Source organism: Psammomys obesus, unplaced genomic scaffold (genome assembly GCF_907164565.1).
Source record: "Psammomys obesus unplaced genomic scaffold, mPsaObe1.curated_primary_1811, whole genome shotgun sequence".
Lineage (NCBI taxonomy): Eukaryota > Metazoa > Chordata > Mammalia > Rodentia > Muridae > Psammomys > Psammomys obesus.
Window position 1 is genome coordinate 15,882,590 of NW_026591086.1, and position 27,194 is coordinate 15,909,783.

At 39.4% G+C, this 27,194-nt stretch overlaps 1 protein-coding gene across 1 annotated transcript in view; it reads left to right on the forward strand.

Annotated features, from left to right (window-relative positions):
- Positions 1-27,194, forward strand: part of Vwa8 (von Willebrand factor A domain containing 8) — a 355,260-nt gene that overhangs the window by 159,509 nt on the left and 168,557 nt on the right. Inside the window, exons 18-20 of the mRNA XM_055609598.1 lie at positions 6,755-6,861; positions 8,696-8,802; positions 14,189-14,260. Of these exons, the coding sequence (XP_055465573.1) occupies positions 6,755-6,861; positions 8,696-8,802; positions 14,189-14,260 (286 nt within the window). The remainder of the gene's footprint in view (positions 1-6,754; positions 6,862-8,695; positions 8,803-14,188; positions 14,261-27,194) is intronic.

Genomic DNA, 27,194 nt, shown 5'->3' on the forward strand with positions numbered 1-27,194 from the left:
TTATTATTATTATTATTATTATTATTATTATTATTATTATTATTATTATTATTGAGACTGGGACTCTCTTTGTAGCCTTGGCTGTCCTGGACATACTTTGTAGACCAGGCTGTTCTCGAACTCACAGAGATCCGCCTGCCTCTGCCTCCCCGAGTGCTGGGATTAAAGGTGTACGCCACCATGTTCATCTTACAAAAGAATTTTGGTATGGCTTAGTGATAGACAATTTCCTGAGTTCAGTCATTAGTACCAAAACATAAAATAAGAATGAATTAAACATATTTCCCAAGTATTTTATAAATGAGAAAACTGTTATAGTCACTTACTTGGGTCACCCAGTAGTAAATGCTGTGTTTGGTATTTGCATGCTCATTCATGGGTCTTCTGAGCTAAGTTCTCTAAGCATTGTGGTTGCTACTTCTCTAATTTCTTCTGGAACTTTTTGTCTTGATCTGATCTTATAGCTAATTTTATAAAACTAACATCTTTTCAGTGTATACTAATAGTTTACATACAAGTTGGGAAGTGATTATAAAACATCAGTTTGCAGAATTTTCATATAAAATCATGTTTGGCTGAAATTATTTTAAAAGATTAATAAGTGCTGGAAAGATAGCTCAGCAGTTACGAGCACTAAATGTTCTTACAGAGGACTCAGCTTCAATTCCCAGCATCCACATGACTGCTCACAGCTATGTGTAACTCCAGCCCCAGGAGATCTAGTGTTCTTTTCTGGCTTCCTTGGACACAATGCACACATGTGGTACACAGACAAAGACATCCAAACACATAAAATGAATAAAATTTTAAAAAGAATATATTCCCTAAAAAATTCAAAGATTAATGACAAAAGATTAATAGTTCCCAATAGGCATAGAGAATTTTTTCTTAGATTATTTTATATACTTTAATATTTTCATATTTTAGATTCTTGATAAAATTATTTTTAATGATATTAGTTATGCTTTTTGTTCATTTGTTCCTTGATAAGAATTAAAGGAGACTCTGACCTGGCTTAGGAAAATTTGTAATTATCCTTTGTAATTCTTCAGTGTACTAGGCAACTTTTTTTTGTAAATGCTTTGTGCTTTGGCTTGAATTTTCTCTTTCTGTAGTGCATCCAACTAAGCTAAGATTCTGTCTGCATTATAATTCCTTGAATAACTCAGTTATAAGAGATACTGTTTTTGTGTTTTAAACAGAATAATATTAGACTTCTAAATAACTTTGAAGAAAAAAAGCCTCAACTGCATATTTTAAAGTCATAAGTTGCAGAAAGTACAGACAGTCATCTTTGTTACTTTTAGCATATTTTGTGTTGGGCAGGATTTGAAAGCAAAGATGCGAATATACAGTGTTAAGGAAAGTAGGCAGTTTAGAAAACCAGGAAAAATAACACAGTGGATGTGTTAGAGGAAAATAATCACTACAACCTGTAAGACAGATGTTGACTGTTAAGCCAACTTTCAGATTTTTGTTTAAGAAAGTAATTGTGTATCAAGAAATAAAAATTAATTGAAGAAATGAAGGATCTAAGTCAGGAGAATAAATATAAAGCAGATTCAAGTAGTGAGAATGTGGAAAGATAAAAATTAAATTAACCCAAATGTCCATCAACTATTAAATAAATGAATTAAATGTGAGGTATTTGAGATATGATTCTGCAGTAACACAGATAAACTAAAAATACATTGAAAACATGAGCTGTCTAGAGTAGGGCAAAATATTCTGATGGTTTTCCAAAGCTCAGGGTACTGGGAAATAGAGTGCCTATGGATTTGCCTTTGAGTAAGCAAAATGTTCTAAAATTGTTTGAGACAATGGTTGCATAACTGTGAACATAATTAAAACGATTGAATCATACACTTTAGGCAAATTGTGTAGGTGGAAATTTTACATCAATAGATCATCTATTAAAATAAAATCAAAGAAAGTAAAAGCAGAATAAGAAACGGCTGTTATTGTAGCTGCCAAGAGGACTTTTAAATGGGATAGGGCCTAGTGCTAGATTTTAATACCTGCTTAAGCAGATCCACGGGTCTGGATCCATGTGAGATAGAGTACCTTCAGCAGGGCCCCTGGTGTAAAGAATAAAGTAGACATGTTTGCTGCCCTTTTTGACTGAAGTAGTTTTGCTCATGTGACCAGAGAATGATGAGAAAGCTTGCCATCTCTTTGGAGCTCTGTGTGGGAAAGAAAGTCTTCTGTAGGAAATGTAGCACCATGTGTTGCATGATGCAAGTATGAGGTCTGTGGTGACACCGCCTGTGAGGGTGGTAACCACAGGATGCTATTTTAAGTTAACTCACTCAGAGTTTTCAATTACCTGTAGGCGTATATAGCCTAGCAACCCTAAACTCAGTATACAGCAATACTTTTACTATCCAAGGTACTAAACAATCTGAATATAAGATCACAATTAAAAATGATAAACTAGGGGCTGAAGAGATGGCTCAGCAATTAAGAGCACTAGTTGCTTTTGCTGAGGATCTGTGTTGCATTCCCAGGATCCACGTGTAGGTAGCTCACAGCCATCTATAAGTCTAGTTCCAAGGGATCCATTACTGTATTCTGGTCTCTGTGGGCATTGGTCACATAAGGAGTAAACAGACATATAAGCAGGCAAAACACTTAGACACAATAATGTTTTAATTAAACTGTAATTGAGAAACAAATATGAAGATAGGACTTTCAGAAACAGAATTCAGAAACCCAAAGTAGAACATTTGAAATTTCCCAGTGGACTTACTTCAGATAGTGTAAAAATTAGGGAAGTTTAAAGCTACCATAAAGGACACCTGGAGTTGGTAGATTTGAAAGAAAAACTAAACAACAAATTGTAAATAAAAAATTTGAACTGAAAGATTCCTACTGGGCTAATAAACAGTATTGATAGAGTTTAGAAGCATCTAAGTGGATGGAAGCTAGCACAGCAGGTTGAAGAGACTGCAGATATGAAGGGCTGTTGTAAACAAAAGATAGCATGAGAAAGACTGAAATCTACCTAATGGACCTGCTGTGGGGTTTGCTAGCAGTTGAATCCAAGGCCCTTGCTTGCTAACCTATACCCCAGACTTCTGATAGAATAAGAGGCAGGAATTATTCCATCAGATTTTAGCTAAGAGTGTTCTAGAACTGTGAAATACGTGTTTATAGGTTGAAATGTGTCAGTTCCCAAATGGGACAAATTAAAGCAGTTTCCTGTGGTGTGACAATACTACACAGCAATGAGGACAGTCCTAAACATTTCAAAAGGAAAAACCGACAAGGAAACAAGGATTAGACTGACTACTTGAGAACAGCAACAGTAAACTCCAGAAGAATTAGGTATTCTATTTTTAAATTACTGTGGTATAAGTGAGAAAAAGGATTTGGTGAAACCTAGTTTCCCAACCATAACCACACTCTTAGTAAGCCTAAAATACTCTTATTAAACCATGGATAAAAACAAAGTTCTTCAACATGGTTAAGACTGCTGACTTTAAATTTACAGCAAACATTTTTCACAATAAAATACTTGGCATATTTCCTTTAGCATTAGGGGAAATTGAATATAGCATCTTCCACACTTTTATCCAGTGCATCTGCCCAAGATTACATGCTCAGTCACAGTAAACGTATTCAAGAGACAATCATGAAAATTACTAGAACAAAGGGAGTCTAATGAAGTTCTGATGTGCACAGATCGATGACGTTCTTGTACTCTCCCAGCTGTGACTCAAAAGACATGCTATCAGTCTGTGGAGAAGAGAATCGATCTATTGATGGTTGTCAGAGGGAAGCTGCCCTACGGCTGTATAGAAGAAGAGATTTCTTGTTATAAAAATTCCCTCCCAACAGTCTACATGTGTGTAGTCAGAATCCCACAAGGTAATAGTGAATCTGACAAGTGATTCTCAGGTTGCCATGGAAATAGAAAGTTCCAAAGATAGCCCCAGAAAATCTGAGAAAAGTGTATGTAATCAGATAGTGTCTGTTGTGTAGCTTCATTCCTCATAACCACCATATTGCAAGGAGACTGAAACTATAGAAGGCTCTGTGCAGCTTTCTGTGTCTGTGACAAGTGTCTTTATTAATGTGGAAAAGGATGGACACACCAACAAAGGGTTAATTAACACGTTTTTTTGTTTGTTTTTGTTTTTTTTAATTACACTTTATTCATTTTGTATCCCCCCATAATCCCCTCCCTCCTCCCCTCCCGATCCCACCCTCCCTCCCGTTTCTGCATGCATGCCACTCCCCAAGTCCACTGATAGGGGAGGTTCTCCTCTCCTTTCTGATCTTAGTCTATCAGTTCTCATCAAAAGTGGCTGCATTGTCCTCTACTGTTTTTAAATGCTTGTTTTTTACTCTCTTAAATAGATCATAGCATGAGATAACTAATTTTCCAGTGTTATTGGAGGACCACAGTAGAGGTCTGTTTTCTTATCGCCTTGGGGTCCTTTGGAAGTGGAAGTGAACACTCAAGCAGCTGTCTTTTTCATGCACCATCTGTTGCCCTTAGCAAAGCTACAGTGGAGCCCTCCTGCCAGCCTCAGGGAGACACAGAGGCAGCCAGGAACCAAAAAGATTATTGGTGCATGAAGTGGTTTTTTTTTTCTTTTTAATAACCTCTTTTCATATTGAAGCACTGAAGGAACTGAATTTCACTGGGACTTTAAGACAAAAATGAAAAGCTTCATAAGATTCCCATGATATCTTTCATTAAGCAGATGAAATCAGGAGAAGCCAATTCAGTGCTGGGCTGTCTTCTGTTCATGCTCCCCCTCTGAAATACTGAGTAGCCCTTCACCCTCTGCTCTGCATACAGCCCCAAGGGCTGCATCATCCGGTGTCTAGATAATCAAAACTACAGGGCTGGAGCAATGATATAGAGGCTTGGGACATACTCAGTTTGAATTCTAAGAGTCCTCTTTTATATGACTGAAGGCCTGTAAGAGTTCTAGTCCATTCTGTTATTTTCTACTACTTTGACTCAAGCACTTCTGAATAATTTTGGAGGAAATTATCCTTTACTGGTAAAATTTGGACAGAGCTATAGGAATCCAATCAGAAATGAAGATTAACTGTCTCAGAAAGTAGAGTAATGAGGAAATTATTCTAGTCACCAAAAACTGAGTTATACATATATTTAAAATTTTTAGTGATATAAAATTAATACTATACATATGAGATTTTTACTTTGTAAACTTTTGTATAGTTAATTTTAAAAACCATAGCCTGATAATTAATTATGCCCAGCATTTCACAATCATCAGCATGGAATTTTTATTGTCCCCAGGAACATTTTGCTTCCAGAGACTGACTCTCTAGAAACAGTTTGGTCTTAAAGACTGATTCCATTTTTTAAGGCTGTGATTAAAAATATTGAGACTTCCTTAGGCTTCTCTCTTAGTTACAGTCATTAACTGTAAGCCTACTGGATCTTAATAATTGCATCTAAAGACTTTTGGGAAAAAATACCAAGTTCTGTTTGTAGAACTGCCTAAAGTAAATACCTTCAAGCTTTGAACCCATATTAGTAAATTTTACATATAATAAATAGCCACATATTACAAACTACATTTATCAGACAGGCCTTACTATCTTAAGTCTTCTGACACTGTTTGTAAATTTAAGAATTCTAATCACAAGTACAAATTAACTCCTTACACATTGTAAATAAAGATTCCTCAATATGCGCTGTACCACTAAGGTGTGCTCTCTTGGGCTTTCAGCAGTGTTTCCCTTTGAAGCACTGACTAGCCTTAACTGCTGCCTTTCTGCCTCAGCCCTCCCACTGCTGCTATTACTGTATACTTCCTCATCTTTCAAACCTAGTATTAATATCTCTCCTCCTTTGTCCCCTATCCTCTAGGCTTTAGACAGAAGACCAGAAGTCATATAGGGCCACCCTGGGATGTGTTAGTAGACAATGTGGATATCAGGGCTGCTGAGAATAGCAGACAACTCAAAACAAGTCCTTATCAATCCAGGTGATCTAGCAGAAGTAGCATAAATATTCCTAGACTCTGGGCAACTGTGAGAGGAGGTTGGACATGACGCTAGGACAAAAGCTTAAGAAACAGGACAGGCATGGTGGCACACCTTTAATCCCAGCACCAGGGAGGCAGAGGCACGTGCATCTCTGAGTTTGAGGCTGGCCTTGTCTACAAAACAAGTCCAGGACATCCAAGACTACATAGAGAACCTTTGTCTCGAAAAAACGAACAAACAAACAAACAAACAGCAACAACAAAAAAAAAGAAGAAGAAACAGTACCCAAACGTAGTAGGGCTTTGGGAGATAAGCTGGGACTTTGGTTTTGACCAGAAAAGCAGTAATCTAAGAACTGTGATGGCATGCTCAACTGATAAGACATAATTTATGTTTAAAAAGTAAGGAAAACCTCATTAACCCACTTCTGATTTAAATTTGTAATTGCCAACTTAGAGCAGGTTAGAATGTTGCTGTTTTATCTACTTAAGAAAAGTTTGAAGCACCAATTACACAATAAGCATGAAATATGAGGTATGCTAAATCTACTTATGAAAGCAAAAGATTTTATCGTAATCTGAAAAATATACATAGATGAATATTGCTAATTACATATAAGCTTAGTTATTAAAGATTACACAAACAGAGACTTTACAAATTCATGTTTATTCACACGGTTTCTCTTTTTGGCTGTAATTAGTGAAGGAATATATGTTAAAAGATACTTAAGAACCGAAGAATTGAGTTAATCACCCTGCCCCTCTGTTCCTCTTACTAGATTCTTACCAAGCCTTGCCCAGTCAGCGCTGGAGAAGAATCTGGCAGATGCGTCAATAGAAATAAAGACTGATGGTTGCCTGGAACCAGAACTGGAGAATTACAAGTGTAAGTACTTGATTTGGCTATTTTTAGGTGACATAACAATGATTAAACGTTTTCTACTTTTAGTTTCAATAAAACCCATTTTGTTTTATGTATTATACTGAACAAGAGAATCTATTCCTTTCTTCAAAAAACAGTCTGGGGCCAGGCATGGTGATGCATGTGAGTCCAAACCCAGCCTGGTCTCCAAAGTGAGTTTCAAGACAGCCAGGGCTGTTACACAGAGAAACCCTGTCTCCAGGAACCAAAACCCAAAGCCAGCCAAACAAACACACACCAGTCTGGAAGCCATTTTACAACTCCGCTTTTGCTGGCACTTCTTTCAGTGACTGTTAGAGAACCCCTGGCCCCCACCTTGCGTGTACACCAAGCGTCAGTCTGTTACTAAGGTTTTGAGAGATTTTATTGTACATTAGCTTGTCTGATTTTGACAAGGATATGCTTTTTTCCAAATGTGTTTCACCATATAGACTAGAAGTTATACAACATTTGCATTTTGAGGGCTACCAGATTTCCTCTGGGGCATGTCAGAGATGTTTTCTAGAGTGACATAGACTATAATGAGAGTAGGCTTCATGCCCTCTCCCTCCAGTCCCTCTAGTCACCCACAGTGCCAGCTCTTCTGCACAGCCAGAAGTGTCTGCTGGAAAGACTGAGTTGCCTGGTCTTCGCTCAGAGCACAGGGAACTTTTCCATCTTTACTCTAAGTACTTGTCTTTCTAAGCACCAGCGTGTGACTCTTCTCCAGTAGGACTGGAATGGCTGTTTTTGTGACTGGCATTTTGCTGAACCAAAAATTTAGTATTAAACAAATTGAATGACTTTTTAAAAATAAAACTATAAATTTGATATTGATGAGTCTGAGCAGATGTGCAGAGGCCCCTCGCAGAAGGACATAATCACCCTGGGATGTGTAGAGTCTTATGTCATGTGACTGGAGCTGGTAACATTTCCAAGAAAGGCAGTATCCTCAGGATGGTAGATTGCTCAGGCTGGGAAAGGTCAGCGCCAGAAGCTTCCTGTAGGGGATAAGGGACCTAAATGAAGAGATTGTTCACTGGGCTGGTTTCATTCATCTTAAAAGCTACCAGTCTTGTGGAGAGTGCATTTAATTTCCTCTCCTTGTCAAGAGTGGAGGCCTGCTGAAGGATCATCTCACGAGGGCTTGGCTCTCCATGCAGGTCTCACTCTAAGTAACATGTGATGGCAATCGGGGTAGCATGGTCATAAGAAAGCAGCCTCTATACGTCAATGCCATAGTCTTCAATTCTGGCTTTTTATCAGAATCTATGTTTAATGTTCTCGTGAAATTATTTTTGCACTAGATTGTGATGGCAAAACCAGGCTTTGAGCCTATAAGGCTAACAGCCTTGGCAGATAGACACAAACAGTAGAACCCTATAGGACTTCTTGAAAAAGTCCTAGCCTGTTTTCTCCCAGGGAGTCCCCTTTGTAGTTGAAATGTTATCACTAAACATTGATTGTGTGAACAAATTGATCTTAAAGGCCTCTATCCACTGAATGGCTGTGTTCTGTAAACTGAACCCTGACGGGTGTTGTTTGACCTGCCATTGTATGTGCTATCTCAGCAGATGGTATAGATGTTGGTTCACTGTCACACTCTTGTTCTTTTCGTTTGTGTGCTTATACTGGGTCTCCAGTATAAGTTGGTGAGGTAGGTTGTTTTGGTTTATTCTTGAGATGTTTAATTAAAATCCTGAAGACCTCTCACAGGTTACAGGAGCTGCCTTGCATTGCTTGCCAGCCAGACTATGCTTCCCTGGATATTTGCAAGACATTGCTGGGACTCATCCTCTGTCCTGTATGAATTGTTCAGGTGAAGTGGTAGCCGGGTCTCTGAGGATTGGCACTGTCAGTGCACCAGTCCACAATTCCCATGAGAAGATGAAAGTGCCTGATGTTCTCTTCTATGACAATGTTCAGGTAAGGGCATTGCTCTGCGGGCTTGGGCTAATCACGTCATAGTAGTCAACTCTGATCCAAATGATACTGATGTTTCATTATAGTCATGATTTCCTAAGTTCAGTTCAGGTGAGGCAAAGTGAAGGGCTGACCTGTTTTTAATTGCAGTGATAGAAGACTTAACATTCTTCCCAGTGGTTAAAATTGGAGGAGCTACTGCTGTGGACGTAAGTGTGCGCACTTGTGTGTGCACTTGTGTCTCATGGCTGTGCGTGAGGCTGGGAAATATTTGACTGAATGAAGACAAACGGCTCTACTGGCTCTTACTTTGGCATCTAGTTAAGTCCTTTCTGTAGCTCGCAGATAGATCCTGTACATCCTTCCATCTTCTTTCCTCTGCTTGCTGCTTATTCCGAGGGTTCCCCCTTATTTGCTTTTCCTTTTTCTTTGGAGGGTGGACCAAGGCAGAGACTTTGCCTTCAAACCTTACCAGTAACTGGGGCCTGTTTCCAAAGAAATAAGTTTGAATTTAGGAAGCTTTATTGTTAGAAGATTCATTTCTGTAAGGTTTGATTTTAGTAAAAATTTCTAAAAATGTTTCTTTTTCTATTTCTTCTAATTGTATATTTCTTTTATAATAAAAACATTTAATTTTTTAAATAGTTCTTACTTGCTAATCTGTATGTAAATAATGGTATTTACAAATTATGTTAGAACTTGCTTTTTATTTTTTAAGGAGTTAGCAAAATTATAGTACAAATTTCACTAATTTTAGTTGTTCTTCAATGGGTATCATAATTTATGTCTCTAAGTGGGATTAGTAGTGTAAAGGCATCCAGACAGATTTTTCTTAATAAAATATTTTAGTTTAAACATTTTTATATCAAAGCTATAATTGTTTTTGTTTCATTCTATAATCAGTTAACTGGTGTATGCTTGCTTTTTCTTTAGGACCACTGTATAATTAATACACAAAGAAGCAGAAAATGAAGTTATATAGGTAGAAGGAAAATAACCTGAATAAAAGGAACAATAGTATTTCTGAGTACTGCCTTTCACATTTCACATTCTGTCCACATAGCAGAAGTGAGAAAAGAAAAAAAAAAGTGAGATTGTTATAACAGTGGAAAACCTCCAAAATACTTCAGGTTGAAAAGACTTCACAACATATCAGAACATAGCAAGTTCAGGAGGAAGGAAAACCATTGTGTCCTCAAACAGTGTCTGTTGCCATGGCATCAGTGACACAGACATTGAGGACTGCAGGTCTGCAGTGAACTTTCCCCAGGCGCCCTGAGGGGCTGTGTGTAACCCATCTCCAGATGTCCCTCCTACCCCGGAGCATACTGAATCAGCTGCTAACGAGGACTTCCGACTTCCGTTGCCGCAGTTGTGGGACCTTGGCTTGGGCAGGTCCCTTCTGCAGTAGGCGGCACTGCTCCACATGCTGCACGCCATCTTAGCCGCAGGGATCCTCAGTGTCCTGACAGATAGAGGCATATCCAGCCCATCTGTCTGTGGTGTCCTGTTGTTCCCTTACCATGGTACTTTGAAAGTCATCTGTAAAATGTCTTTCCCCTGGTCTTTTTTTTTTTAATCTGCTATCTTCATTGAATAGCAAGGTTTCTAGCACATGGTAAATAAGTGTTGAGGGAATTAAAAGGGATTAATAAGATTTTGAACATTCATTCCAAGGAGTATTGTTTCATTAACTCCTTTAATATGGAATATGACAGTTGGAACAGTAAGTTGGAGAAATTGTAGAATAGTGAGACTAATGGCTTTTTAATAAGTCTAAGGCGCTTTAGATGTGAAAAATTATACACCACAAGTCAGGCTTGACCCTAGGTATTGGGGTACAGAGATTAAAATATTCATATACAAGCAGGCACACCTCTAGGTCTCAAATTGCTTTTTATTGATGGAAATTGCAGGATAGTAAGTATATATGGTTACTACATAATGTGATGGAGGTACATGTAGGTTACTATGGTAACACCAGTGAGGTGATTGGTGTTCACTGACTGGAAAGATCTCAGAAAATTGGTTTACTAGGCAAAGTTAGGAAAGTTATTCAGGCTGAGATGGGCATTTTCAGAGTCTTGGCTATGCATGAGAGGAACAGTCTCTCAGAAAGCCACAGGCCCTTGAACTCAGTCCACAGAGCTTTGGTTTCCAGTTGAAAAGTGTCAAGTGATGAGGCTGCTGCATGAGGAAAAGGTGGCATTGTCCAGGCTTCACTAAAGAAGGAACTGGGATTCTTGCCAGAGAAACCAGTGGCAGGTTTTAAGCACATTTGTAATTTTGCTTCACCCTCCCATGTTGCTCAAGAGTCAGAAACCAGACAGAGATCATAAGGCAGTACTTAGTAAATAGTCCAGGTCACAGTTAAGAAGGATCTGAATGATGTGAGGACATGGTGGGGGGACACCTTACAGGGTTCCTTAGGTGGCAGAAACGGGGACTTTGTATCAGAATGTCTCAGGGAGCACATTAGATTGTGAACAGAAAGTCATCCCTGATTGTGCCCCCACTGGAAGGAGTAGGGAGTCAGGTTGGGGGAGAGCAGAGGCCAGCCTTGCAGGGAACACGAGAACTCACCACTCCCAAAGCATTCAGAGTCATCTAAGGAACTTTGAAAAAGGACTGGCAAGCCTGTGAACAAAGAAGCAGCCATGTCTGTGCTGTGGAGAGCACATTTGCCCTGAGAGAAACACAAGTTTCAGAAGCTAAACTGGCCAGTGAAATCTAGGCTGGAAATTGCAAACACCCTGAATCCCAGCTGTGGCAATAGAAAAGAAAGAATGCACTGTGTGTGTCTTAGTCGCTAAGACAAGATCCCAGTAAGAGAGAAACAAGATGGGCAGAGTGGCCATGGATGTCACAGTTTGATCAAGAGAAAGAAAAGGATCCTTATTAATGGGCTGCAGGGTATAGGAGGAAGAAGAAAGTGAAGTTGAGGAAGCAAGGGCCAAGTTTTGGTTGTGTTTAGAAAACTGGGGAATGACAGTCCTCACAGAGAAAGCTTGTATACTACCTGTTTCGTCTCATAATCACCTACAGCTGAAAAAAAATCGTGTTTCATTTTGTTTTTACATTTTGTGAGCTTGTGTATGTATGTGGTCACACACCTACTATTCGCATGTAGAAGAAAGAGGGCAGCCTGTGGGAGTCAGCTATGTCCTTCTACTGTGTCCTGGGGACTGAACTCGGGTCCTCAGGCTTATAGGAGCTTTTACGTGCTGAGCTGTCTCACCAGCCTTGAAAATTATTTTATCTACACAAGAACATAAGAGCTCACAAAATAAAGCCTGTCTTCAGTTTGGAAGGTTTGCTCAGAGAGGGGGAGGCCCTGAGCTTTTGGAGGCCCAGCTTGCACCTTTGCTCACATCCCTTACCTGACTGTCAGGCAGCGTCTTGTGTCTATGCAGGCACTAACCCATACCCTGGGCATGCAAAAGAAAGCTAGGAAGACAGGGAGAAAGAGCAGGAGAAAGGGTAGAAGGAAGAACCTGTCTGCGGTGCTACAAAGACCAAGAGACTCTTTATCGGCCGTGACCTTAGCTTTGGCTGATGCTTGTTGGCTCGAGTTAGGCAGGCAGATGCGATGAAGGTACAGCAGAAGGATGTGAGAGCAGTAAGGAAACAGAATGGAGACAGAGCCCATGGTCTTCAGTGTCAGCTGTGCGTGCCCTTCTGGGGACACTTCAGTCCATTCCTGGAGCTGATTTGCGCATTTGTTTCAGGAAGTACTAGTGTCTTGAATTTACCACTGAGTTTTCACGTAGTTAAAAGGAAGCAGGCTCCAGACTATCTTAGCATCATGACCCAGTGTAAGTGATGTCCTAGGTCTTCCTTCTAGAGCAGTGGTTGTCAACCTTCCTAATGCCGCGGCCCTGTAATGTAGTTCCTCATGCTGTGGTGACCCCCAACCATAACATTATTTTCATTGCTACTTTATAACTATAATTTTACTACTGTTATAAACTGTACTATAAATAGCTGTGCTTTCCAATGGTTTTGGTGACCCCTGTGAAAGTAGTTCAACCCCCAAAGAAATCACGACCGCAGGTTGAGAACCACTGTTGTAGAGGGTAGTCATATCTGTTTGCTTTTAGGATATCCCTTGTTTATGCTGTTAAGACAATAACTATTTTATTTTTTAGTGTTTCAGAAAGACAGTAAATAAATACTCACTTTAAGCTTTATTAAAACTTTAGTCCCCGGTGTCTCCAATTAAGAAAACTGAGAACTACCAATATACTTACTATTCTTGAAGGAAGGGAAAAAATAACTTTCTTAGTTTTTATTTCTAAAAGAAAAAAATGAAGGAAAATATTGCAGAATTTGACAAATTTTGAGAGTTAAAAAGTCAGTTCAAGAAAAGCAACAAGTAAAATTCTGGAAAATATCTGTAGCATGTCTGTGTTATAAAATATTAATGTGCTTTTTTAAAAAATAGAGAATTTGAGTAACCTGAGCACTTTTGGTTGTTGACTTGATCCAGAAACCAAGAAGATGGACTTTTTGTTCAGACTGTGCTAGGACACACACAGCTCTTCCTTCAGTCCCATGAGCCTTTGTAACCTCCTTACGGGTGTCCTATTTCTCAGTACACAAAGAACAGTGCAGCCCCTCTGTGGCTGCTGTGAGCAGTGGCAATTCTGCTCTTTCATTGTATTGTATCATAATCCAAATGACCAGTAATAGAAGGTAGAAAATGCCCATTGATTCTAAGACTATGTAGTTTGGAGGTAAATGGTTGAGCTAACTGTGCAAATGAGTGGGTCTCTGTTTCTTGTGCCTTCTCTTGGGATCATTTCCTTTTCTTAGTTTTGTCCAATTAAGATGTGTTAGTTTTCATTTTATCTTATTATTATACACACACACACACACACTTTTTTTTTAAATCAAAAGTGGAGTTATTTGGTTGTTTTTGATAGCATTTGTTTACTTAGGATTACAAGCATCAATTTAAATAGTACATTAAATTATAAGTCAAGTCTACAGAGTTTAAATACAAATATTTGAGTTGAATTACAAAAATTCTTTGAAATACTGCTTGAAGTTTTCAGTATTGGTGGCTTAACTGATTACTGAACTTACTTATATCCACCTCATTAAACACATTCTTAGTTATAATCAGGTGTGGTGGTGCATACCTTTAATCCCAGTACTAGACAGGCAGAGGTAGGTGGACCTCTGTGTTTGCACCTGTATGGGTCTACATAGACTGCTCTGGATAGGCAGAGCTGCATAGTGATACCCTGTATCAAACAGCAAGAGCAATAATGAAATCTATTGTAATTGAAATCGCTTACTTATTTTATGATAATGTATGTTCTGTGTTCCTAGATAACACTTGTAACCTCTCCTATTTTATTTTGATTATCCTTTTTTGCTCTAGCACATGATCGTGATGGAAGACATGCTCAAAGACTTTGTCCTTGGAGAGCACTTGCTCTTGGTCGGTAACCAGGTGAGGTATGGCTGGGGGCCAAGTGAGTGCAAATGCTTCGGAGGCAGAATTTGGAAATAATTCTTCTTCCCCCTAATAAAATGAAATATTTAAGTTTACAACATGAAACTCTTTGCTGTTGAAAAAGGAATGTATACCACCTAAGCCTTAGAATTACCCCAAGGTTAAACACCTTCACTCATCTCCCATAATGCTGACCAGTTGCCTCAAGAGTGTCTGTACCTTCCCAGCTCTGCTGCCCTTGTCCTGTTTTTTATCACCTGTCACCTGGAGTGCAGAAAAGATTTCAGACTGTAGTCGCACTTCCTGAGCATGCTGAGATCCACTCAGCCAGCTCGGTGTACAGCTCAAGTGTTTCTGCATCTTTTTGCTGTAGCCAGCCCTTCATGGCTCCCAGATACAGCCCACATCTTCAGTATGCCACACAGTATTGCGGGTTGCCACCTGTGCCCACCTCTCCAGCCCAGGTTGCTGTGTCTTTCTTTGGCTGTGCTGTTTTGAACCACCCTCACCTTCCTTATAGGTTCTTGTCTCTTTGATGTGTGGTGCATGCCTATCCCTCCATCTGGAGTTTCCCTCCCCAGCGCCTAGGAGGGAGACTTTGCCTTGTCCCTGGGTGAGCTAGGTTCCCTTTCATCTCTTCTCTACCAGCCCTTCTTTTCAAACTAGTTTTGAGGAGCTGTAGTTCCCTTATAGTAACCGTCCTCTGAACTTGTATGTTCCACAGGAATAAGAACCATGTGTCTCTTGTCCGTTTCTGTCCTGGGTTTCTAGCACATTACTTCTACATTGTAGAGATATTATCTGTGTATGCTTGTGTAAGGGATGGATGGACACTCAATATTTAGAACATTCTGATAGTTTTCCTCAATTTAATTACCAGACCCAAAGTGAGTAGCGCTTTGTTTGTTTGTTTTTTTAAGTTGGTCTTAAGGGCAACCAGACGCTTGGCCCTCTTCTGTGTGTTTCTTGTTTTATACTTATATAATAATATAGATTAGTTAATGTCTAGCTTCTCAAACCTGTTAAAATTCTGTTTTATTTGTTATTATTGTGTGCATGCCTGTGTCTCAATCATGTTTGGAAGTCTGAAGACAGCTTTCTCTCCTTTTACCTGCCTTTTGAGGCAGGCTCTCTCTTCAGACTCCAGGCTGCCTGCCAGCTTCTGAGTAACTCTCTACCTCCACGTCAGTGTAGGAGTGCTAGGTTTACAGATGCACACTGTTTCTGCATCACTGTTTTGCACACTTGCCAGGGATCAGACTCTGATCATCAGACCTACTCAGCAAGCACTTGTACCTCCTGAGCCTACTCACTGGCTCAGATTTTTTTTAAGCACAGGTACAAATGGATCTCTAGTTGAAGGCATGGATCTGGAATTGAGTGGCAGAAGGTCTAGCAGCAGCTCTCCCACGGGAGTGGACCCTGGCAAACTGCTCAGCTTCCTGAGGTCCCACGTGGCAGTGTGAAGGGTCTACCATCAGCTGAGCTAATGTAAAGATGACGTGTGGTAAAGCATGAGAAGATCTCCGCACAGCTTAGCTTAGCACCAGCTAAAAATAAAACCCATGCATCACGGGGAAGTTTTAAAAGCATTTTTGTGTCCTCTTGGTTCATTTTTTCTAAACAAGAGTTAAACATAAAATATATAATTCATGGTTGACTTTCCCCATTTGGACTGTGCTACCTACGTCTGTTCACTGAGAGCCATTTTTCTGGTGAGTTTTTATAGGGTGATGAAGAGTGGCTGACAAGTGGCTCGGAGTCTATGGCAGTCTCATCTCACTGAAAAAACGATGGCTTCAGTCTTATAAATGTATGAAGCCCATAGTTCTTTTGTGTTGTTTTTTTTTAAGTATGGAAGTATGCCTTTATTAGTCTTTAATTTTCATTTTTTTGGAACTTTAAACGTGTGTATTACATCAGCATCCCCCCTCCTCCCTCCCTCTCACCCCAAGCTCACGAACCCAGAGGAGTTTGGGGTTTTGTTTTTGAATCAAAATCCCACTACATATCCTTGCCTAGGGTGGAATCTCTTATATAGACGAGGGTAGCCTTGAACGCTTACAGGTCCACCCACCTCTGCCTCCTGACTGCTGGGATTATAGGTATGTGCATGTAGCCTGGCTCAAATCCAGAGTTCTTGATAAACTTTGTCACTTAAATCCTGGTGCACTGCGTCCTTTGAAAATTCCTGCTGTTGAGTGAATAGCCCTAGAAACAGGCATGGCTGGCAACTCGGCAACAGATCATAATGACAAGGAGAGTAGACTGAGAATACACGGAGCTGGGGGTTGGGGGATAGTTTCTTATAGATACAAGAGTGTAAAACGCAGGTCTCTAGTGGTCAAAGCATGCCTGATGTACCAGCCCTTTTCATATCAGGAGGATTTTTGGTTCTTTGATTGTAAACCTAAAAGTTTATAATCACCAGCATGCATGTGTGTGTGTTTGTGTGTGTGTGTGTGTGTGTGTGTGTGTGTATACACACACATACATATACATACACACACACACACTTGTCTTTGGGTTTGCTTGTGCTTTTTTTTCCCTTGCAGTAACAATGTGTTGTCATCAGAATAATGTCAGTAGGGAACACAGAAACCTATTGAAAGCCCGGATTTTTAGCAGTCTGAGACACTGAGTAATTTATTATCATGGCTCAGTTCCCTGTAGTGATGAAATAGCCATTTTCAGGTTTATGTCAGTCTCTACTTATATTCACAGATTTGCCTGCCCTCTCTACCAATGCAAGTGAGCCATTGAGGGCTCTGGTTATACTGGCTTCCTCTCTGATGCTTTGTGTGCAATGTGTATTAGATATTCGAGATAGTGGTCAGGTATTTGAAAAGTATCTTTGAGGACTCTGTAATTCCTACTAAGAAGACAAAGAATAACTATCAATAATTCACAAAATATTAGAAGTAATTTGAATTTAACATTTAGATAGATTTTTCAGAAGATCTGAAAACAGTGGACTGAATTCTTCTATAAACTTGCCCCTGCTGTGTCAGTCAGAATCTAGGCAAGCACATGGCTCAGTGCTCTTTTGCCTGAGCTATCTCAGGATCTGAGACAGGACCCCTATGACCAGAGCTGGGTGATCTTTGTATTCTGAACAATTGCTAGCTAGCATTTAGCTATGAAGAGTAGCACCTCATGCATGTATTAACCAATTAGAAGGTGGGAGTTGGACCAATGTGGATGGCTAAAAACCCAAATGGAATAGGGTGAACTCTTGAGCCAACTGAGTTGCATTCAAACTTGTTTTCAAGAGCTAACATCTGTGTATAGAAAAGGCAAGTCTCTGGTTAGCCATTGTCTGTTGCCTCCTGAGGAGTAGAGAGTACTTAGTGGGTCCTTAGGAAATGTGGGACAAGGTGAGTAGCATGTACCTTTTCTCTGCTCTTTAACAGGAAGGTATCCCTTTTCAGTCTTGGTAACTAGGTCCTTTTTCAGTAGCTTTGAGCAACACCCTGCTTTGTCAATCAATGGGTTTTCCACCTCCTAGTATTTTACATTCCTTCTCATCTGCACTGATTACTGCCTTGTAAAGCATCACTATGAGAAAAAGGCAAGCAAGTGAGAGTGCAGGCAGCAGGCTGAGGACTTTTGACTCTTAGCTCCTGGGGATCGTATAGCTACTGTTATTACTGAAACAATTGAGAAAACACTGATTTCATCATGTTTTATTTTGAAACTAAGCAAACCATCTGTGTCAGTGATCTATCTTTTTTCTCTAAAACAATGATGACAACTTAGGGAACAAAAAGAGTGAAGTGAAGCATTGAGGATTAAAAAGGACAGAGAAGTCAACAGTAGGATGACACAAGTATAAATATAACCAGTGTCGTTATTTGAAGGGATTATCCTTAGAAGCAGGCTGCCCAGACGTCTGATTACAAACTGACACTGGCTGCAGTCCATGAGAACGTTTAAGTTGGGTTGGAACTTGAGATATTTCAGAAGATTCTTGGGTTACCAGCTGCACCTTTTAAGCAAAGGGAAATTAGAGGAAGTGAGTGTTGATTTTGAGGTATCTCAAAGATTTATACCTTCATTGAATCCAGTCTTACCTTTCCCCTTGTATATAATACCTTTCCTAAGTATCTACAGTATTTGACAAAATTCCACACATATCTGCTAGGAGGCTGAAAAGGTCCAAATGCAACACTTGCCAAAATAAATGAGAATAAAGTAGCTTACATTTCATTTGACAGAGTAAGTTATTAAATTTTTGTGTTTGGCGTAGGATTCTTCTGCCAGGGTGATCTTTCTACTAAGTGAGGCAGGATTACCACCTTTGAACCACAGGGGACAGGACTTACACACTTGATGGTCACTTAGGAGCCTGTGCTGCAGATGTAGGAGCTCTGCAGAATGCTGCCAAGTGTCCTCCCCATTGTAACAACAGATCGCCACCGCCCCTTGAAATTAGGGGGTTTTATTTTTTCATTATTATGTAAGCACCACATTTCACCTAACACAGAGGGTGCTCTGTTCATTTCTTTTTTTTTTTTTTAATTTTATTTTTTTCTTATCAGTTACATTTTATTAACTCTGTATCCCAGCTGTATCCTGCTCTCTCATTCCCTCCCAATCCCACCCTCCCTCCCTCATCTCCACCATGCCCCTTTCCAAGTCCACTGATAGGGGGGGGACCTCCTCCCCATTCATCTGATCCTGCTTTATCAGGTATCTTCAGGACTGGCTGCAAAGTCCTCCTTTGTGGCCTAACAGGACTGCTCCTCCCTTGAGGGGTGGGGAGGTCAAAGAGCCAGTCATTGAGTTCCTGTTAGAAATAGTCCTTGTTCCCCTCACTATGGAAATCAATTGGTTAATGAGCTACCACAGGCTACATCTGAGTAGAGGTTCTAAGTTATATCCATACATGGTCCTTGGTTGAATGACAGTCTCTGAGAAGACCCTGTGCCCAGATATATTTGGTCCTTGTGGAGCTCCTATCCTTTCCCCATCATACTAACACCCCTTCTTTCATATGATTCCCTGTACTCTGCCAAAGGTTTGGTCATGAGTCTTTGTATCTGCTTTGAAAACACTGCTAGTTAGAGTCTTTCAAATGAGCTCAGTAGACTCCTGTCATATGTTCAATGCACATCCCATTTGTCTTTCTAAACGAGGATTGATCATCTTACCCCATGTCCACTCTCTTGATAATCTTTTTTAGGTATATAGATTTCATTATGTTTGTCATATCTTATAGGTCTATATAAGTGAGTATATACCATGTTTGTCTTTCTCCTTCTGGGATATTTCACTCAGAATGATCTTTTCTAGATCCCACCATTTGCCTGCAAATTTCATGATTTCCTCCTTTTTGATTGCTGAGTAGTATTCCATTGTGTAAAAATACCACAATATCTGTATCCATTCCTCCGTTGATGGACATCTGGGTTGTTTCCAGGTTCTGGCTTTTACAAATAAAGCTGCTATAAACATGGTTGAACAAGTATCCCTTTTGTGTAATTGAGCAAAGTTTGGGTATATACCTAGCAGTGGTATAGCTGGGTCTTGAGGAAGCACTATTTCTAATTGTCTGAGAAAGCACCAGATACATTTCCAAAGTGGTTGTACAAGTTTACATTCCCACCAGCATTGGAGGAGGGCTCCCCTTTCGCCACAACCTCTCCAGCATGTGTTGTCACTTGAGTTTTTCATCTTGGCCATTCTGATGGGTGTAAGGTGAAATCTCAGGGTCGTTTTGATTTGCATTTCCCTGATGGCTAATGAGGTTGAGCATTTCTTTAAGTGTTTCTCTGCCATTCGATATTCCTCTGTCAAGAATTCTCTGTTTAGCTCTGTTCCCCATTTTTTAATTGGATTACTTGGTTTTCTGCTTTTCAGCTTCTTTAGTTCTTTGTATATACTCGATATTAGTCCTCTGTCAGATAAAGGGTTAGTGAAGATTCTTTCCCAATCTGTAGGCAGTCGTTTTATTTTGATGACGGTGTCCTTTGCTTTACAGAAGCTTTTCAATATCATGAGGTCCCATTTATTGATTGTTGCTCTTAGAGCCTGTGCTGTTGGTGTTCTGTTCAAGAAGTTGTCTCCTGTGCCAATGACTCCTAGGCTGTTCCCCACTTTTTCTTCTAACAGATTTAGAGTATCTGGTTTTATGTCGAGGTCTTTGATCCATTTGGACTTTAGTTTAGTGCAGGGTGATAAATATGGATCTATTTTCATTTTTCTGCATGAGGACATCCAGTTGGACCAGCACCATTTGTTGAAGATGCTGTCTTTTTTCCATTGAATGGTTTTGGCTTCTTTGTCAAAAATCGAGTATTCATAGGTGTGTGGGTTTATTTCTGGGTCTTCTATTCGGTCCCATTGATCTTCCTTTCTGTTTTTATGCCAATACCATGCAGTTTTTATTACTATTACTCTGTAGTACAGCTTGAGATCAGGGATGGAGATACCTCCAGATGATCTGTTGTTGTACAGGATTGTTTTGGAGATTCTGGGTTTTTTGTTTCTCCATATGAAGCTGAGAATCTTTTTTTCAAGGCCTGTAAAGAATTGAGTTGGTATTTTGATGGGAATTGCATTGAATCTGTAGATTGCTTTTGGCAGGATGGCCATTTTCACAATGTTAATCCTACCAATCCATGAGCACGGGAGATCTTTCCATCTTCTGAGATCTTCTTCAATTTCTTTCTTCAGAGACTTGAAGTTTTTCTCAAACAGGTCTTTCACTTGCTTGGTTAGTGTCACCCCAAGGTACTTTATGCTATTAGTGGCTATTGTGAAGGGTGTTGTTTCCCTAATTTCTTTCTCAGCCCTTTTGTCTTTGGTATACAGGAGGACTTCTGATTTTTTTTGAGTTGATTTTGTTTCCTGCCACTTTGCTGAAGGTGTTTATCAGCTGGAGGAGTTCTCTGGTTGAATTTTTGGGGTCGCTCATATATACTATCATATCATCTGCAAATAGTGACACTTTGACCTCTTCCTTTCCGATTTGTATCCCCTTGATCTCCTTTAGTTGTCTTATTGCTCTGGCTAGGACTTCAAGTACTATGTTGAAGAGGTATGGAGAGAGTGGGCAGCTTTGTCTTGTCCCTGATTTCAGTGGGATTGATTTAAGTTTCTCTCCATTGAGTTTGATGTTGGCTATAGGCTTGCTGTATATTACCTTTACTATGTTTAGGTATGTGCCTTGTATCCCTGATCTCTCCAAGACTTTAAACATGAAGGGTGTTGGACTTTGTCAAGTACTTTTTCAGCATCTAAGGAGATGATCATGTGGTTTTTCTCCTTCAGTTTGTTTATGTAGTAGATTACATTGATGGATTTCCATATGTTGAACCATCCTTGCATACCTGGGATGAAGACTACTTGGTCATGGTGGATGATATCTTTGATGTGTTCTTGGATTCGGTTTGCAAGTATTTTATTGAGTATTTTTGCATCAATGTTCATAAGAGAGATAGCTCTGAAGTTCTCTTTTTTTGTTGGGTCTTTGTGTGGTTTAGGTATCAGGGTGACTGTCGCTTCATAGAATGAGTTTGGTAATGTACCTTCTGTTTCTATTTTGTGGAATAGTTTGAGGAGAATTGGTGTTAGCACTTCTTTGAAGGTCTGGTAGAATTCCACGCTGAAACCATCTGGCCCAGGGCTTTTTTTTGGAGGAGAGACTTTGAATTACTGCTTCAATTTCCTTGGGGGATATAGGGCTGTTCAGTCTTTCTACCTGATCTTGACTTAATGTTGGAAGATGGAATCTATCAAGAAAGTTGTCCATTTCACTTAGGTTTTCAAATTTTGTGGCATATAGGCTTTTGTAGTATGACCTAATGATTGATTGAATTTCCTCAGTGTCTGTAGTTATGGAATTCTTTTCATTTCTGATTTTGCTGATTTGGATAGATTCTCTCTGCTTTTAAGTTAGTTTGGCTAAGGATTTGTCTATCTTGTTGATTTTCTCAAAGAACCAGCTTTTTGTTTCATTGATTCGTTGTATAGTTTTATTTGTTTCTAATTGATTGATTTCAGCCCCGAGTTTGATTATTTCCAGCTGTCTGCTCCTCTTGGGTGTATCTGCTTCTTTTTTTTTTCTAGGTTTTTCAGTTGGGCCATTAAGGTGCTTGTATGTGATGTTATACATTTCTTCTTGAAGGCACTTAGTGCTATAAATTTTCCCCTGAGCACTGCTTTTAATGTGTCCCATAAATTTGGGTATGTTGTGCCTTCCTTTTCATTGAATTCTAGGAAGTCTTTAATTTCTTTCTTTATTTCTTCCTTAACCCAGCTGTCATTGAGTAACAAGTTCTTCAGTTTCCATGTGCGTGTCAGCTTTTTGTTATTTCTGTTGTTGTTGAGGTCCAGCTTTATTCCATGGTGGGCAGATAGAATACAAGGGATTATTTCAATCTTTTTGTATCTGTTGAGGCTTGCTTTATGACCAACTATATGGTCTATTTTGGAGAAGGTTCCATGCGGTGCTGAAAAGAAGGTATACTCTTTTGAGTTTGGATGATAAGATCTGTAGACGTCTATTAGGTCCATTTGATTTATCGACTCTGTAAGTGTTTTTATTTCCCTTTTTGTTTTCTGTCTAGTTGATCTGTCCCTTAGTGAGAGTTGAGTGTTGAAGTCTCCCACTATTAAGGTATTAGGATCAATGTGTGATTTAAGCTTTAATATTGTTTCATTTATGAACATAGGTGGTCTTGTATTTGGGGCATAGATATTCAAAATTGTGATGTCTTCTTGGTGGATTTTTCCTTTGATAAGAATATAGTGGCCCTCCTTATCTTTTTTGATTAAGCCATTTTTTTTTATGTTTTGCCAAATAATAGCTTAACATTTTTGTGTTTTATGATTCATATCTTTTCCTTGTCAGGATTCCAGTGCATAAGCTGGGTATGGTGATGTACACCTTTAATTCCAGCACTTTGGGATGCAGAGGCAAGCAAATCTCTGTGAGTTCAAGGCCAACCTGGTCTACAAAACGAGTCCAGGACAGCCAAGGCTACACAGAGAAACCCTGTCTCAGAAAAAAAAAAAAAAAAAGTAGATTCACGTGCCTGACATCGACCTTGTCCTATGGGACTTTTACTGAGGATGCTTCTCTCTGCCTTGTGTTCTTTATGTCTTAATATGACTCGTTCTTTGCATACCCTGTTCAGCTCCACAGCAATGTTGGATCTGTCTGCAGTAAGACAGATCTTACTTTTATTTTCCTGCTAAAACTTAACACTTAGCCTATTTACATAGCAGCTTGTAGGGAGATACTCCAAACTCCTTTTATACTTTTATAGTTCCAGATTTTCTAGATATAGTATGCCCACTTGTCCCCTCAGCCCTTTTCTGTGTGTGTGTGGGGGGGGTGAGATTTTTTGGTACATGTTGCTGCTGTGAACATCCTCAGGTGCTTACGTCTCTAGAAACTTTCTTAGTTGGTGTCACAGAGAAATGCAAAATTATTATCCTTTGAACATCCAGGTCATTTCCTATTCCAATTCAACTTTGTGCTGTGTGTTTAATTTCATCTGTAGTTGAATTATAGTCTTCTCATGAACAAGGACTAAAGGCAGTGATAATTGTGTGCTTTACAGTTTTTAACACTTTTAGTCATTTACTTAGTTCTACAACATTGGAGTAAAATAAAAGTTGTACTCTCTGTATCTTTCCAGTAAATAGACAAGCTTAAAAAGATTCAGGTATTTGTCGAAGATCATGTAGTTAGTGGCTGACTTAGATCTCCTAGGACTCTATTTTACCACAATATCCCATGAGATCTATTCTGTTGATTCTAATGTAGTAACAGCAGCAGCAAAAGTACAATGGCTGACTTTATTTAATGATTATGAACCCTTCAGAGGCTCCTCCCACTGACCTTCCTCCATCAGCTAGACCTGACCTTCACATCACCCATCCACTACGTCAGTTCCCTCAGTATCCAGTCACCTCAATAGTACCACTAATATTAACCAGCCACGTGAGCCTGGGGCCGTGTTTTATATTTCACATCATAAAAGAAAGGATGTTTTCTCCTGTCATCTTATCTTGAGAGATATTGGCCCACTCTTTTTTTTTTTTTTTTAAGATCCAGGTTTATTTGTCTCTGGTTTAATAATTCTTTTTTTAAATTTTTTATTAATTACACTTTATTCATTTTGTATCCCCCCATAAGCCCCTCCCTCCTCCCCTCCCGATCCCACCCTCCCTTTCTGCATGCATGCCATTCCCCAAGTCCACTGATAGGGGAGGTCCTCCTCTCCTTTCTGATCTTAGTCTATCAGTTCTCATCAAAAGGGGCTGCATTGTCCTCTACCGTGGCAAACATTCTATATAGAATTATACTAATCTAGTGAATTTCTATTGAGGGAAATGTTTTTAGAGTTAACTTTATTAAATCCATTTAAATTCTTAATTAATTTGCATGACAAAATTAAACTATATTCGTTTATTCTAAGCTAGACATAACCTTTTATTAATTTTGTAGCATTTTATTTATTTATTTTGCATTTACAGCCAAGTAGGCATCTGCAACCATTGTTATTATACTATTTTCTGTATTTTCTTCCTTCTCTTAATTCAAGGTTACTGTGATCAGTTTTTCTGTGGACAGAGATTTCACAAATGCTTGTTGAGTTAGTATTAAACTGCTTTACATATTATGCTGCCAAAATTAAAGAATGTGTGAACTTTGCTAACTAATTGGAAGCAGGCCCGAAGCAGGTTGCTTCTGTGTCACTATGCCGATGTAATTGCCTAATATCTGAAGAGGGACTGAACAATTTGTCCAGAAATGTTCTTGACTGTGTTTCCCAGCTGGTGGTGACAGCGGGAGACTAGATAACTAAGTGTACCGCCTTTTCAGCAACTCCCAGGGACTCCAAGGCTAGGGAATACTAGATTTCATCAAATATGCTGATGCTAACCTTTCCATTAGTATTTGGCACCTTTCCAAGCTTTTTTCATTAGTGAAGTTGCCTGATTTATAGTCTGGAAAAAAAAATGCCATTCTTTCACATTCTCTCCACCAGTGTAGTTTTTTCTGTTTTCTTACTAAACCATTTTTTTTTTCATATTTATTTTGGATCTGTATTTTCTTAAGGTTGATCCCCTTCCATTCATACCTCCATGGTGGTATTAATGGCTGACTACAGTACCAAACTATCTTTGCTGTTCATGGTAGCAATGTATTTCTTAAGTTTATTGAAGGGATATAGATTTTATTCCTGTAAGAAAAGGATATTGGCCTCTGGCAGGAAGCTTTGTAATCACTTCTGTAGGAGCCATATATTTGAATTCTTTGTTTTATTTTGGCTGTAACAAGATCCATCTTTGTGACTATTTAGGATTATTTACTATTAATTTTCAGTAAAGTTGTTTTTCTGGTTATGTAGTCTGCTTTTGTTGAGAGCACTTGGAAAAATAAGAAATTACCACTGATTATATAGCAGCAATCTTCTTCTTGGTCATAAGATTAAAGAATACAGTAATATTTAGAGACCAATCAGCTTAAGACTTTCTATTCAAATGAGCAAACCTAGGCCCAAAGAGTGGTTAAGAAACCTCTGTGTTAAGAGCTGCTGAGGCCCAGTATCCTCACTCCCAGTATGATATACTTTTAAGACAACTTAAGGAAAGAATTTGAAGCTTCATCATTAAAGGAAATTTTTCAATTAAAAAAATACCAGCTAGATTTTTTTTTATGTTTATTAAGTTACTTCTCTAAAAAAGGGACTTAAGGTGCTATTGAAAGAAAACTTCTAAATGTCACAAAAATGGAAGCAACCTTGCACAAGTTGTTCAAGAATTAAGGGAAACTGAAAAGAAGGACAATGCAGGGCCATTGTAGAGTTGTGCCTTGCCAACAGCAAGCACTGTACCAGAACCCACTCAAAGCACCGTGGCAGAGGAAGGGTCCGGGTTACCCCCTCACTGGCCACCCTCCTGACTCTTCCACTCTGACTCTGATTCCACTCAAGACATCCCCAGATACTTGGTCTGGTCAATTTTAGAATGTTAGATTGACTGAATTTTATTTGACTCCATGGCATTTTGGCACACATCCTCCAGTAAAGCAGTTGAGGAAGCTGCCTCTTGATGTCTGTTTTGTGTGAGGAAATATAAAATATAGCCCAAGATGTTACACCAGAATGAGTTTGCCTTCAAGTTCCCTTGTGCTCCAGGTTCTTCACTGCCTAGAACACAATTGAACTTGCCTTCCTCCAGAACAGACACATTATTTCCTCTTTGTACAAGGCTGGTATAAGCATGCGAACCATTTTGCACTGAAGGGGCATTTGTGTATGAGCAAGAACTCTGTAAGTGTTAATTTCTTCACTTTCTATACTAAGAGCACCACAAAGAATTCATCCTGGAAAATGGAAGGCACCTACAAGAGGTATCTGTCCCCTTAGGAAGAGTGAAGAGTGGAACTGGACAGCACCTATAAGAGGTGTCAGTCGCTTTAGGAAGAGTGAAATACAGGGCTTCAACTTCTTCCTTTTCCCTCCCTCTTTTTCTTCAATTTTAGTGATTCTTTTTTTAAAATAATTTTTATTTTTTTATATTAATCACGGGTTATTTACTTTGTATCCCAGCCGTAGCCCCCTCCCTCATTCCCTCCCAATCCCACCTTTCCTCCCTCCCTCATCTCATCCCTGCCTCTTTCCAAGTCCACTGATAGGGGAGGACCTCCTCCCCTTCCAGCTGACCCCTACCTTATCAGTTATCTTCAGTACTGGCTGCCATGTCCTTCTCTGTGACCTAGCAAGGCTGCTCTTCCCTCGGGGGTGGGGGGAGGTCAAAGAGCCAGCCATTGAGTTCATGTCAGAAATAGTCCCTGTTCCCCTTACTAGGAAACCATGTTTTGTAGAAGCTTTGTTCATAATAGCCAGAACCTGCAAAGAACTCAGATGTCCATCAACGGAGGAATGGATACAGAAATTGTAGTACTTTT